The 15,611-nt window shown below is 44.3% G+C and overlaps 1 protein-coding gene across 3 annotated transcripts in view; it reads right to left on the bottom strand.

Moving 5' to 3' along the window:
- Window positions 1–9,857: 9,857 nt before the first annotated feature.
- Window positions 9,858–15,611, bottom strand: part of LOC126522597 (hepatocyte growth factor receptor-like) — a 566,006-nt gene continuing 560,252 nt past the window's right edge. For all 3 annotated transcript variants that reach the window (XM_055066486.2, XM_072288826.1, XM_072288825.1), the window contains 2 exons: window positions 11,160–11,296; window positions 9,858–10,201 (listed from right to left, as the gene is read on the bottom strand). In XM_055066486.2, coding sequence (XP_054922461.1) covers window positions 10,018–10,201; window positions 11,160–11,296 — 321 coding nt within the window. In that variant the 3' untranslated portion in view covers window positions 9,858–10,017. The remainder of the gene's footprint in view (window positions 10,202–11,159; window positions 11,297–15,611) is intronic.

The following is a 15,611-nucleotide window of genomic DNA, read 5'->3' as shown; positions in this document are numbered from 1 at the left end:
TTGCAACGTCAAAAACGGGTCGTAGAGCACTATTCAGAAGGCACAGCAGCAGATCGCTTTCTAACAATGAGCGCAGCCGCGACTTGCTTTTCCCTGCACCTTGACGAAAACACTCGCGCATACTCGCATTCTCCTCTTCTTTATCGGAATATGCGCATGGCATTCGCATCCCTCTGAAGGCAACATCATCCCGATGCGCAATTTAAGCGTATGAGGGCGGTGCACAGCGGCAGAGAGCGGCAGCGGCGAAAAAGAAAAACAAAAAGGAAAAGTTCGTTCGACAGGTACGGTTTCATCCGTACCCCATGCACCACTTCGGGTATGTGCTTGCAACGACGGGAGCTATTGTCAATGTCAGGAACGACCTCGTAATTTACGTTGCTCAGGCGGCAGATCACTCTGTATGGCCCAAAGTACCATCTTAAAGAGTTTTTCGGAAAATCCACGACGATGTATGGGTATCCAAACCGATACTTTGTCACCAGGACTGAAGAAAACGGACCTGTATCGAAGATCGTATCATTTGGCATCTTGGCCTTGCTGACTGCAGACACGTACGCGGGCAAGCTGTCTGGCTTCTTCAGCATGCTGAGTAACTTCGTCAACGTCGGTAGGTATGTCGTCAAACTCTTGCGGCAGCTTGGCATTTAGTATAGTCGTGGCTTCGGGACCGTGAACCAAGCTGAACGGTGTCATTCTACTAGTTTCTTGATGAGTGGTTTTGTAGGCGAAGGTTACGTAAAAGCAAAATCTGGTCCCAGTACTTATGTTCCACATCAACTTACATGCATGGCATGTCAGCGAGGGTCTTATTAAGACGCTCGGTTAGTTAGTTCATCTGGAGATGATATGCGGCTGTTTTCCAGTGGCTTGTACCACTGAGTCTGAGAACCGAGTCAACGAATTCGGCAGTAAAGTCAGTTCCCCTATCTGTGATGACTGCTTTTTGGGGCACTGTGCCTAAGGGCGACGTTTTCGATGAAAAAATGAGCTGCCTCGGCTGCTGTGCCCCGCTTGTAGCTTTCGTCTCCGCACAGCGCGTCAGGTAATCGGTGGCAACAATGATCCATTTATTGCAAGCTGTAGAAGTTGGAAAAGGGCCCAGAAAATTCATTCGAACTTGGGCGAATGGCTGACCTGGTACCTCGACCGGATGTAAGAGACCTGCGGGCTTGCCGGGTGCGCTTTGCATCTTTCGCAGTCGGCACAAGTTTGCACGTGGTGTTTTAGAGCAGCAGGTAGCTTCGGCAGTAGTACTTGTGTCGGAGTTGGGACAATGTTCTCGTGTAGCCTAGATGATTGGCGGTGGTTTCATCATGGCATGCTTTTAGTGTTTCTTTTCAGGTAGATACGTGCTCCCACTGGCAGAAAAGTTGTTATAGAGAACATCGTTCCAGAGTCAAAATGACGGCAGTCCCCTGACACTCGCATTCTCTTCTTTATTGGAGCACAGGTGCGGCAATATGGATGAAAGGTGGCCCAGGCTGCTGGGTTCAGTGCCAACGAAAATAAATGATTTGCGGCGGCAGAGGACATGCGTAACTACAGGCATATACAGATTTCTTTACAAGAACGTGGCACTACTAAAATACTTACTGTAACTATTTGCAAAATTACATGCCTGTTGTCTAGTCCAAAAGGGAGCTTTGCTGCTCCAAAGTGAGCTTGTAGCTGGTACAAACATGCTCCATGGAGCTGTGATAAGGAATCAACTGATGTATCCAAGTATTATAATATACAAACTGAGTATCATATTGTATACAGTTAATCCTCTAGCATTCTTCTTGCTTCTATATCACAATACTGTTTTGAAGTATCCTTGCCCAGCCCTGCTCATGAAGTACTGTGATGATATTTAATGAATGTAGCCATACCTATTTGGTTGGACCAGGTAGAAATTTTTTTTAGTTTGCTAGCATGTACCCTTATAGGGCAACTCCAGTGTTTCAAATGGTATTGACAGTGCTGTCACCGGCAGTGTGGTTCAATTTGCTTAGAAACTCAACAATAACTTTAAATAACCAATAAACGAGGTCCTGAAATCAAAATGGGTAGCTGCTTTGTGTGACATCTACAATGAGTCAAATGACGTCGGATCCTACACTACCGTAATGTAAACACGCAGTACATGTGGTGCTGCCGCCAAAAATGCGAGGCTGACAATGTCTTCTAACAAGATGGGGAGCTCTTTCAAACTGTCAAACTGGACAGCGACAATTTCAGCGATGATGAGTGCTGAAGGATCGCTGTTTGCTTTTGACCCGCCGCTGCGCGATGCGGCTGACTGCCCCAAGCTCAACGCATTGTGCTGCGGCAAGACAAAGTGAAGTACCGGTTACCATGTCTGTCAAAACGATGATTGTCAGCCGTCGCCTTGTAGAAAAACGAGCCAGCTTCGTTGTCTTTGGCAGATGTGGCGGTATAGGCTCTGACATCACAAACACAGGGTGGCCAGTAAAAAGTCATACATTTGTGGGCATGAGTCAGGAACATCCAATCAATCTAGAAAATTCATTTTTGGGAATACTAAATGACTTGCATTGGTATTGTTTGGCACAGATATTCAGAGTGAAAAAAGATAACATATATATTCAACATTTTACAAGGTCAGTGGACATTGAAAAATTGCCAGAGTTCGTTAATGTTTCCTGCTGCTTCGCTTGGATGAATTACTGAGGCGAGCATGATCTCGTGAAGATTTGGTAATATTACTGTCATGGTGTCATTTGAGATCAGACCTTGATCGCATTTTAACTGTGTACAACTGAGTTTTAAGCGACAACTGCTGCTCTTTTACGATGCAAATCTTCACAGTTGGCATTGAAGCACGCTGAACTGGAGGGCTCCAGATGCTTTCAGACCATCTGCCTATCTTGTTTCGTTTTCTGTCTCCTTAAATCTAAGGGCGCAAACACTTATGCATTCAACACCTGCTGATTATGCATTGAATGCAAAGAATGCCTATATGTTTAGTGCAGGCATACAATGGCCGGGAATTGTGCCTGTGACTTCATTCTCCGTAGCGACCACACCCTGCTTTTTTATGCGTAAGGAGGCTCACACTGGCCTCATGTGAAATGACAAGCTCAGTTGGAGGGGACCACATGCTCAAGCTGGTGAAAAACAAACGTGTGGTTCAGGCTTTATTTAATTGGTCCAATTTCATTTAATTGTGGTGATCGGATGTACTACAAGTTGGGATCAATAGTTAACTGAGCTACTCACGTTCATATGGACGCACTCACAGTGAAAGAATTGTTTCACTGCACTGTTATTCCAAAAGCGCAGCTTCATGATTGTTGGCGTTTTCCATACAAGCTTTGCCATGCTTCATCCGCAGGCATATGCATGAGTGTATACCCTTGGCAGGGCTATCAAACCTCCTTGTATCAACCCCCTGTTTCATTCTTTTGTGCCGCCAGCAAGTTGCACATGCGCATACGCACTATCGCATAATAATACAAAGCCCAGCTTCTCATAGTAGATGACATTTGACCGACTGGTCTTTACTTTCTTTCTAGTAAGCTGTGCTACATGCAAGACCACGTGCCATTGTGTGTCTATGGCTTTGATGTACCGTCAGGTGCGACTTGTTGCACATACAGCTATCGTGCCCATGCCTCAGATATGCCGCTCTCCCCACCTGCCAATATTACACTGCACGTGCATTAAGTGGGTCCCAGGGTCCCAGAGTCGCCCTGCAAGATACACATCAGATCCACTGGTAACGGGAGTCATACGACATGAACTGACAGGTAATGCTCCATAAACAACACGTCAGTTTCATTTGACCCTCGTCTCTGAGTGGTGGAGCCATAGCCAGCTGTAGTGTCATCATCACGCATCATGATAACATGATCACCATGAAGGTAAGGAGCGGAAGGTTAGGAGGAAGCATTGCATGACAAGTTTGAAGCCTAGTCATATAAAATATGAAGGAAGGGCTCACGGAAATAAGCCCTCACCATGTGATTCGCAAGAAGTAATATCTAGCTGCCATGCAGGTGGGAAGTATGGAAGGGAGTAGAGCGGAGCACGGGCAGCAAGGATCTATCATGACAAGGGCGCTGCTAAGAGCTACCTGCGAACCAACTGTCATCTTAAAAGGTGCGGCAACCACAGAGGGCCTATTCCCCAAGAGTCAATGTGCAGAGAGGCCCCGGAGGGAGGGAGGGGCGGCATCAGACAAGGTTGGCTTGCTGGAGCTAGCTGCCTGCATGACTGATGTACCATGCTTCCTCTCACTTTTTGTTTTCTTCCTCCATGATGATCGCCATCATACCACAAAATGCAAGAATGAAAAAAAAAAAAAAAGACATGACATTACTCAATCATTTTGCAAGCCAACCCCATGCAATGACGCTTTTTTTTTGTACTGTGCTTCCAAAATTCGGGCTACCACGTGTATTCTGAGTATACGTGTAATACTTGCTGTTGGATGTGGTGCAAGTTGGGCATAAATGAATTCAGCACCAAAAACAAGATCACAGTGTGGAGGACATAAAGAGAGGACAAGTGCTTCAAAAAGCACTTGTCTTGTCTTTAAGTCTTCCCCTAGTTGCATTTTTTGGCTCTAAATTTATTATTTGTTGAGTATGTGAGGTATTCGCATACTCGTGCAGCGAGTCAGCAAAAAAGTGGGAGTGTGTGTAGCAGTGCCTCTCTCTTTCACTCGCTCCCCTTGAGCAGACATGGTTGACACCTAGTATGAGCCGTACTGCTGTATGACATGGCAGAATTTTATGCATGCACACTTTGTGCAACCAATTAGTCTGTCGAAATCGAGATTGATGAACAAACAGATAAAATTTCTTATGAAACTCGGCAAGGATGGTGCAGAGGTTCATCAAAAGTTGCAAAATAATGCCCTAAGGGAAGAACTGTGCTTGAGTGGGTGCAGCATTTCTGGAAGGCTGTGGAGACCCCTAGGAAGATGAAAGAACAGGACGCCCGTCCACCTAGTGCAAAGATGAAAACTTCGATCGCGTGCATTCTCTTGAGCTCAGCAGTGATGGCCGGATGATTGTTAAAATGATATCTGAAGCAGTTGGTTTGGGAAAGTTGTCCATTCATCGGATCTTGACTGAAAATATGGAAATCAGAAAGTTTTGCATCAAGATGGTAATGCAACTGCTTACTTCTGATCAAAAGTTGCGAGGAAAAGAGTGTTGCATGGAAAACTGCACACAACAGTGATAAATTCTTGCAAAGGGTCATCACTGGCGATGAAGCTTGATTTATGAATATGACATTGAGATAAAGTTGCAGAGCAAGACATGGCAAAAAAGAAAAATCAGCCAATGCTCTTCCCCCCTCCCCCCAAAAGAAAGGAGAGAAAAAGAAATGCAGAAAAACAAAGCAAAGATCAAAATCATGCCGATCGTGCTTTCTTTTTTCACTGCCATGGAAATGTGCACCATGAATTTGTACCTGAAGGTCAAATTGTCAATGCAGCTTTTTATGTGGGGGTCCTGAAGCGTTTGAGAGGTCATGTGCACTGCGTGCAGTGAAATTTGTCTTAAGAGGGAGGGGCGCTGTATTCTGCAACCCGATGATTCCGCTGTATACTCCGGAACAATAGTGCCTGAATTTTTGCAATGTTATTCCATGACTTTGCTGGGACACCCTTCTTGCTTGCCGGATTTAGTCCCTTGCGACTCTTTTTTTTTATAGACATATGCAAATTGGTGCTCCGGGGGCAGAATTTTGGTGATGTGACGACGATTAAAAAGAAAACGACATCGCTGCTGAAGTGCTTAAAAGAAGAGGAGTTCTTCCAAGAGTGCTTCCAGCAATGCAAGAAGGGGTGGAAGAGGTGCATTCTGTATAATGAGAGGTGTTTTGAAGGTTACCACATTGATGTATCTGAAAGTACGTGAAATATAATTTTTTTAAGCGTACTGCTCGAATGTTTGGGACAGACCTCGTATTCTGACTGCTTTTAGCAGACTCTGCCCTGCATGCTTGGTTCCTGATAGGTTCTCATGGATGCGCACTTGTTCAGTTGCTCTGCAAACCGCTGTGTTGCACACTTTCTCCCGGTATGCTTGTGTCACTTCAGTTGTTTCTTGCAATGCATATATATATATATATATATATATATATATATATATATATATATATATATATATATATATATATATATATATATATTTGTGAGTGTGGCAGCTGCACGTTGCTGCCACAAGCATTGTCTTTTCAGAAGAGGGCGCACTGAGCCTTGACTGAGCAAGGCAGGAGCCAATAGCAGCAGAATGCCTATAGAAATAAGTAAAAGCAAGTAGCACAGATCACTAAAAGCTAGAAGAAAACAGAGGCGGTTCCTTCAACAGTTCGGGAATATAAGGAACAAGTAGATGTCATGGAGCAGAAGATAAGACAAACACGGCTAAACAATTGTTGGAGGGGAAGGAGGAAACCACATAACTGGTGGAACAAGGAAATAAAGCAAGCTATAAATAAAGCAAGATGTAAGCGGGCATCTAGGAATCATAGCGAAGCCACCAAGTTGATATTAAATGAAGAAGAGTTACTCTTCAGACGAAACCAGTACTGAAAAAAGAAAAAGTGAGCTTGTGCAAAAAAAAAAAAATATACAAGTGATTGTTGGGTGCATGACATTCATAAAAGAGACAAAGGTTCGCCAAAAAGATTCTGGAACCATTATAAGAGCACTTCAAGGTTCACTGAGAATTCGTGAACGGCTATAAGGGATGTTGGCGTTAATATCTTTGAAAGGGCTAATGCGCTGGCGGTACATCAGAGACGTTATTAACTTATTAGTGGTAACTTCGGCAAGAAGGAAAGCGTAGTCCGGGCAACCAGATCAAGTAACATAGAAGCCCGAGAGATCAAAATTTAGCATATAGAAAACACCTACTCCAAGAAAGGCAGAAGAAAGCGTCCATAATAGCTTGGCAGCAGGACCAGATGAAAATACCCATACAGTTAATCAAACGGCTGGGTCAAGCAAGCCACAGCTGACTAGTGCCACAGAGCAAGTTATTTAAACAAATAAAATTCTGATTGGAAGGCATGAAAGCAAGATACACCTCATCTACAAAGGCAAAGGTAATAAGGACGAGACAAGGCCATGCAGACCTGTTACAGCAACGTTGGTGGTATTAGGATAGCAATGCAAGCCATAAAATTAGAGTTGTCAAAGTGTGTGGAAAAATTAAGAAATGGGGGAACTATAAAACTGGTTCAGACCTGGCAGATGCCTAGAGAATAATATATTTTTACTGAATCAATGTATATAAATTTCAATAGCTCAGAATAGACCCTTATGGATAGCATTTCTACATATTAATGGAGTGTATGACAACGTAGACATGGAATTGCTATGGGATATTCTCAAGCACGAGGTGATAGGTGACTATTTTGTGGATCTGCTGAGTGAGATGTATAGGGACACCTGCGTGCATATTGTACGGGAATGCCGGCAATGCAGTGAAGTGGTGGAAATTCACCCAGGACTTAAGAATGGATTTCCCCTGTCCCAGTTGGCGTCCACGCATTATGTTTAGGGCATACAAAGACAACTGCAAAACAGCAAGTTAGGTTTTGATTTATCTCACATCTATAACGACCAGAGGGTGCAACAGAAAGTCTCTGGGCTGATGCATGTGGACAACGTAGGGCTCCTAGCGAACAATCCAAGGGATTAAGAGAGGCTTGCGAATATGTGTGGCAATGCAGAGACAAATTTAGGTCTTAAGTATAGCACAGAGCAATAAGTAATTATGATCTTTATTCAAGAGTTGAGTAAGGACATGGTATCAATTCAACAGCATGTCATACCAATAGTGAAGCAATAGGTATAAATGCCTGGGTGTATTACATAACGAAGGAAAAACCTACTAAGCACCCATCAAGATAATCTAAGAATGAAGGGGAAGCAGAATGCAGCAATTAAAACGTAGGAAATTTGGGGCTACAATAAACGCAAGATATCAAGAAAGGAGTTATGGTGATAGCGTGAACATTCGCAAATGCCATTCTGTGCTTAAAATGCGATACCATGTCGGGGTTGGAAGCTAACTAAAGATACGTAGGCTGCATGGCTTTAGGGGTCACTGGTAAAACCCTGAATTAGGCTGTGCAGGGTTACATGGGTTGGGTTTCTTTTGAAATCAAAGAAGCATGGAGGATAAGTAGTTTTGAAGAGAGATTCAGGACCATGGATGAAGATAAATGGGTGGCTAGAGTGCACAAATATTTACCTCAGAAGCATGGAAGCGGAATAGAGAAAGAGGTCAGGAAAGTTGGCAACTATGTACAGTGTAATTGAAATCGGAAATAGACAACCAGGAGTCATCAAAAAGTGAGAGAAAGAGAGACAGAAGTTTGATACAAACGATGGCAACAAAAAGGACCATGCAGATTTACAGGTATGGCAAGAAATAAGGATGGAAAATCAGTTCGTTAATACAAAAGGCAGTGCCTTGTTATTTGAGGCCAGAGCTGGTTGCTTACAGACAAAAACAAACTGGAGCAGATATTCGCAACTGCATGAGGCATCTGTCTGCTGCAGCAAAAATTCATCCTGTGGGTAACGACTACCTTTCAGGAGCGCTGGGATTTAAAGCAGGTGGAAGCATTAACTGGTTCACAGTTGAAATAAGCAAAAGACATTTAGAATATTGGCGAACAAAAGAAAACGGAAAGGGTTGATAGGACCGCATCGGTTACAGGCATAGGTAGATATAGATACAAAGCAGATATATGAAAGAGAAAAAAGGTTAAGGAGATGTAGGCAAAATTCTAGACTGACAGCATGGCACCTAGCCTGGCTCAAGCAGACTAGGTGACGATTTGTCCCTGCCTGGTTGCAAAGGGGATGCCAATAAATAATCATCATCACGAGCACGACAGTAGCAGACACTAAAACCTACCGTGTCATGATAGCATGCTGGGCTGACTTGAGGAGTTTTTAATTTTTTAGCATGTGACGCTCCTTCCTAGTTTCATTTTTTTCCTCCATGTTCCATAGCCTATGCTGCTAATATCAGGTAATTCAGTTCGTCAGCTACTAGGCAACAGATCCTGCCCAAGTGCCTTCGAGATACTCAGGGGCCTGGCTAAACACTGTGGTTGCTGTTTTGTGCGTCGTTCGCTTTCTGCGAATAACTAGAGTCGATGGCATGTTGCATCGGTTGCCATCGCGTCCTGCAAAACACTCCACGTTGCATCGCTTCTTGTGGCTTTCATTGCAGAAGCAGTACTTTTGACGTCGAGAGCTCATGAGATGTTTGTACAACTACAGCAACCAGCGTCGGTGGAAGTCTCGTATGAAATACGGCAATTTGCCTTGGTGAATGATGTGGGCAAGAAATGGTCCTTTTTTTTGCCTCTATTGAAATGATAGACAGCAGTACAAAAGGAGTGGCAGCACCAAAACTATAGGGTACAGTCGGTGTCAAAAGTTTACAAACCACGGTTTCAAGCAGTTTGTGACCATTCGGAATGCTTGTTCACATTTTGATGGCTTTTTGCTTTCTTCTTTTGCTTTATGCATATAGCCATGTTGTGTTGCATGTTGACTGAACGCACACTCAATGAAAAATCTATAAAATTTGTCAGTAAAGCGGTAGAGCACTACTTTGTTCGTTTGTAGCATAAACCGGAAATTCCAATAGCAGGCTACAGATATATGCAGCTCTATTCTGAGGTTCCAGTGTCTGTAAGGTTTTGACGCCGACGCTACATGTGCTTGAAATAGATGCGGCTTAATATCGGACATACTATGTTAGTTATGCAACCTTCACATAGAAAATGGCACCACTACATTTATTAAAAATGAGACTGTCCAATGCCAACATCATTTATTTTTTACGAGACCTCCACTGATTACTGCCATGAAATTACGAATTATCGGCATAGTTGACTATTTCATTACTTTTAGTTGTTAAATAAGTTACTTTGTGAACAGACGCACTCATACAGAAGGCTGCTGAGGATAGCTGGTCGCCACATTGCTTCTCCGGGTGATGTGGAGAACATGGCATGTGCGCTTTATTCTGCACATGCGGCCGCTTCAGGCTGAAGACAGTTGCCGTAGGTAATGTTTAAGCCCACTCTCACGTTTCCCTTTCCTTTGACTAAACTGCTGATTATGTCCGTGATGAGATTCGCTAGTCTTGCGAACGAAGGCCGCCGATTGGTGTCGTCTTGCCAGCACTTGAGCATGACGGTGTAACTGAAAGATAAGGTGCGACAAACATCAGGCGTTAAAATCAGAAATAATAATAAATAGACCTGCAGTGACTCTTTAGCAGAGACAATCCTTCATCAGCCGAGATAAGGTCAAGAACATGTGAACGTCGGAACGTGAAAATAGACCACGGTGACTTCGCACCATGACGACAGGTATGTATACCCGGCAGTGTGCATCGGCAACGCACTGGAAAAAGCTGCAACTGAGGCCCTGGACGCGGAGGGCCTCAAATTATACCTACCTTCCCTGCAAATAAAGTGTTCTCTCCTTCTGTCTGGTAAATTGGCATTTGGAAACTTTTAGTATTATTCATTAGGAGAAAGAGACTTGATTATATTACTGAAAAAAGCAAAGACCAAACATTTGTTCTTCGATTTTGTTCCTAAACATCCGCGCCAGTATATACGCAACTGTGATGTCCCCAGTGTCAAGAATCTTGAGGTTCGGCCATTTTGTCGCGATAAAAGTGCGTGCAATTTGCTATGTTCAGCCTTCGGTTCTTTCACCATGCGATGTAGTTCTTCACACGAATGAAGCTGTGGATACGCTATGAAAATTCATGACGTCGCGGTGTGTAGGGGCTGAAACTTATGTTTGGTGTTGCCTTTCGTTCTTGCATCTTTTCTGGATTACAAATCTTTCACTCACAGCAAGGCAGTCGTTTTGCTAATGCCTGAAGCGTAATTCACTAATCCAGCTTAACTTGCTGCTTCCTTTTAGTGTAACTTTTATGGTACAGCCTCACAAAAACATAACTTTAAGTATGCAAGCGGCACTGCGTGCGTGTCGGTGTGTGTGTGGCATTTTTACAAAGTTATGAGAGAGTATGCTAGTGATGTGCGCACTATGATCGGGTCCAAAAATTGTTTCCTACATAGGATGTTCAAACCTACGAGAGCTGCTAGTGACTCGAAATGGAATAGCACGAAGGTAGACTTACATCTCACTTGGACAGAAGCTGGGCTGCTCCAGGCGGCGTCCTTGTTTGAGGAATTTCACGATGTCCCAGTTGGGAACGTCAGGGTACGGCGTCACGCCACGCGTCAAGAGCTCCCACAGCAGCACGCCGTATGACCACTGCGCAAAACGTAATCATGTACAGACAAAGCGTTTATACAGCGTCGCGGTCCAGCAATGCAAGAGCAGTCGTGCATGTCAACATAACCTTAATTTGCTTTTGCATGTAACTCACGAAAATACTGCGAAGATAACTGTTCACCTGGAGGCCACAAACTCCGATTCATAATAACAGTGGGAACTGAGGCAGGAATATTTGCTTGATGATCTTTGTGTTCCCTTTATTGCTTCACCATAGTGGTTTATAAGTTGACAATTTTAATGCAAAGTATTTTTTGCCTCTTTCTTCGCACTTTGCGGTAGGTTGGTATGATCCTGTCTAGCCACGCTTTAGCAAAACGAAAATAATGTGTGACCGACGCAGGAATCGAACCGCTGATGGAGAAGCACAGCAACCTGGTGATTCTCTAACTTTTAGGCCACAATCGCGTGCATTGTCTACGCGTTCCAAAGCCAGCTAACTGTTGGAAACACTTGGTGCGTGTGTATCGTGCCACATTCTCATCTTCTTTCCTTATGACAGCTTGCGCTTTGAGGACCGGTCCACTTCCCCAGTACTTGCGTTAGCTCTCGGATCCCCGATCGTCACCCGTTCAATTCTAGCGAGACAAATTCTGGCTCATCAGCGTTTCATGCGGCAAAAGTATGGAACGCCTCACAAGTCCCTTAGCGGAGAAGAGGCAACCGACCTAAGGAGGATACAGATGGACATATATCCGCATCTCTTATTGAAAACGCAATACTTCCAGCTCTTTACCTGTCTAAATGTCCGTGGTGCGGAGGTAGGCCGACATTCTACCACGCTTCATGGAGGTGCACGTATGCCGAAGCCCAGAGACCGGAGCTCTAGCTCAGTTAATCAAACAATAATTGCTACGGAGCAATGGGAGGCACAGCTTGCCAGTTCACACCTGAGGGTGTAACTAGCATGTCTGGAACAATGCCGGTGGGCGGCGAAGGCCAGTGGAGCCCTGGAGGGAGGGCCCCAGCCATAATACTCTACGACCGCTTCCCATTTTTCTTTTTGGAAGCTTTTCATTCATTCCTCATGGCAGCTAGCGCTACGTAGAAACTGCGTGACGCCTTACCGTCTTCATGATAGCCTGATATAATAACGTTTTAATGTTTCTTTGCCGTAGTACAAAGGTTATCGTCATTTCAGCATACACTGCATCCTGTATCCATAGGTATACGCACGACTGTACGACACGTACGCAGTCGCTGATGACATCCCGTGTTTATCTCGCTAACGCTCTCGTTCGTTACGCTTGTATAGAACCCAACAGTCACCAAATCATAAGCTCGTGTCGAATGGCTGGTGTAGGAATTGTGCCGTTGCCTCAATACGGACATCTTCAACGCGGTCGTCGTCCTGCAGCTGTTGTCACACACACATACGCTTGCGAAACACACACACGACTATTCAATATACGCAAACACGTTTCTCCACGTGGTATCAATTTGGTGAACCCCAAACAATACTGGATAGCCTGGAACCTGCACATTGCTTCGCATACCATCAATTCCCGCAGTTCATGGCATCTGCACAAGTTTTTCAAGCGAAGCTTGTATTGGTTCACAAGTTTTGGTGGCATTGTGGTCATGCAAATACACCCAGTTGCTCCCTGAGCAGAGCAGCTGCGGGAAAGGGCGGTTTGATGAGTTGACAGCGGCGATGAAGCGTGTGTCATTAGCAAAGATTACAGGCCGCCATTGGAATATGAACCTGGCAACGTTTAACGCTAGAACGTTATCTAGCGAGGCGAGTCTAGCAGTGCTATTGGAGGAATTAGAGGGCAGTAAATGGGATATAATAGGGCTCAGTGAAGTTAGGAGGCCAAAAGCAGCATATACAGTGCTAAAAAGCGGGCACGTCCTGTGCTACCAGGGCTTAGCTGAGAGACGAGAACTAGGAGTCGGATTCCTGATTAATAAGAACATAGCTGGTAACATACAGGAATTCTATAGCATTAACGAGAGGGTGGCATGTCTTGTTGTGAAACTTAATAAGAGGTACAAAATGAAGGTTGTACAGGTCTACGCCCCTACATCCAGTGATGATGACCAGGAAGTCGAAAGATTCTATGAAGACGTGGAATCGGCGATGGGTAAAGTCAAAACAAAATACAGTATACTTATGGGCGATTTCAATGCCAGGGTAGGCAAGAAGCAGGCCGGAGACAAGTCAGTGGGGGAATATGGCATAGGCTCTTGGAATAGCAGAGGAGAGTTATTAGTAGAGTTTGCAGAACAGAATAATATGCGGATAATGAATACCTTTTTCCGCAAGCGGGTTAGCCGAAAGTGGACGTGGAGGAGCCCGAATGGTGAGACTAGAAATGAAATCGACTTCATACTCTGCGCGAACCCTGGCATCATACAAGATGTAGACGTGCTCGGCAAGGTGCGCTGCAGTGACCATAGGATGGTAAGAACTCGAATTAGCCTTGACTTGAGGAGGGAACGGAAGAAACTGGTACATAAGAAGCCAATCAATGAGTTAGCGGTAAGAGGGAAACTAGAGGAATTCCGGATCAAGCTACAGAACAGGTATTCGGCTTTAACCCAGGAAGAGGACCATAGTGTTGAAGCAATGAACGACAATCTTATAGACATCATTAAGGAGTGCGCAATAGAAGTCGGTGGTAACGCCGTTAAACAGGAAACCAGTAAGCTATCGCAGGAGACGAAAGATCTGATCAAGAAACGCCAATGTATGAAAGCCTCTAACCCTACAGATAGAATAGAGCTGGCAGAACTTTCTAAGTTAATCAACAAGCGTAAGACAGCGGACATAAGGAACTATAATATGGATAGAATTGAACAGGCTCTCAGGAACGGAGGAAGCCTAAAAGCAGTGAAGAAGAAACTAGGAATAGGCAAGGATCAGATGTGTGCGTTAAGAGACAAAGCCGGCAATATCGTTACTAATATGGATGAGATAGTTCAAGTGGCTGAAGAGTTTTATAGAGATTTATACAGTACCAGTAACACCCACGACGATAAGGTGAGAGAGAATAGGCTAGAGGAACTTGAAATCCCACAAGTAACACCGGAAGAGGTAAAGAACGCCTTGGGAGCTATGCAAAGGGGGAAGGCAGCTGGGGAGGATCTGGTAACAGCAGATTTGTTGAAGGATGGTGGGAACACTGTCCTAGAAAGACTGGCCGCCCTATATACAAAATGCCTCATGACCTCAAATGTACCGGAATCTTGGAAGAACGCTAACATAATCCTAATCCCTAAGAAAGGGGACACCAAAGACTTGACAAATTATAGACCAATCAGCTTATTGTCCGTTGCCTACAAAGCATTTACTAAGGTAATCGCAAATAGAATCAGGAATACCTTAGACTTCTTTCAACCAAAGGACCAGGCAGGATTCCGTAAAGGCTACTCAACAATAGACCATATTCACACTATCAATCAGGTGATAGAGAAATGTGCGGAATATAACCAACCCTTATATATAGCCTTCATTGATTACGAAAAAAGCATTTGATTCAGTCGAAACCTCAGCAGTCATGAAGGCACTACGGAATCAGGGTGTAGATGAGCCATATGTAAAGATACTGGAAGATATCTATAGCGGTTCCACAGCCACCGTAATCCTCCACAAAGAAAGCAACAAAATCCCAATAAAGAAAGGCGTCAGACAGGGAGATACGATATCTCCAATGCTATTCACAGCATGTTTACAGGAGGTATTCAGAGACCTGGAGTGGGAAGAATTGGGGATAAAAGTTGATGGAGAATACCTTAGCAACTTGCGTTTCGCTGATGATATTGCCTTGCTTAGTAACTCAGGACACCAATTACAATGCATGCTCACTGACCTGGTGAGGCAAAGCAGAAGGGTGGGTCTGAAAATAAATCTACAGAAAACTAAAGTAATGTTTAACAGTCTCGGAAGAGAACAGCAGTTTACGATAGGTAGCGAGGCACTGGAAGTGGTAAGGGAATACATCTACTTAGGGCAGGTAGTGACCACGGACCCGGATCATGAGACTGAAATAACCAGAAGAATAAGAATGGGCTGGGGTGCGTTTGGCAGGCATTCTCAAATCATGAACAGCAAGTTGCCACTATTCCTCAAGAGGAAAGTGTATAACAGCTGTGTCTTACCAGTACTCACCTACGGGGCAGAAACCTGGAGGCTTACGAAAAGGGTTCTGCTGAAATTGAGGACGACGCAACGAGCTATGGAAAGAAGAATGATAGGTGTAACGTTAAGGGATAAGAAAAGAGCAGATTGGGTGAGGGAACAAACGCGGGTAAATGACATCTTAGTTGAAATCAAGAAAAAGAAATGGCC

The sequence above is a fragment of the Dermacentor andersoni genome, chromosome 6 (assembly GCF_023375885.2).
Source record: "Dermacentor andersoni chromosome 6, qqDerAnde1_hic_scaffold, whole genome shotgun sequence".
Classification (NCBI taxonomy): Eukaryota; Metazoa; Arthropoda; class Arachnida; order Ixodida; family Ixodidae; genus Dermacentor; species Dermacentor andersoni.
This window is presented reverse-complemented; position numbering and strand designations above follow the sequence as displayed.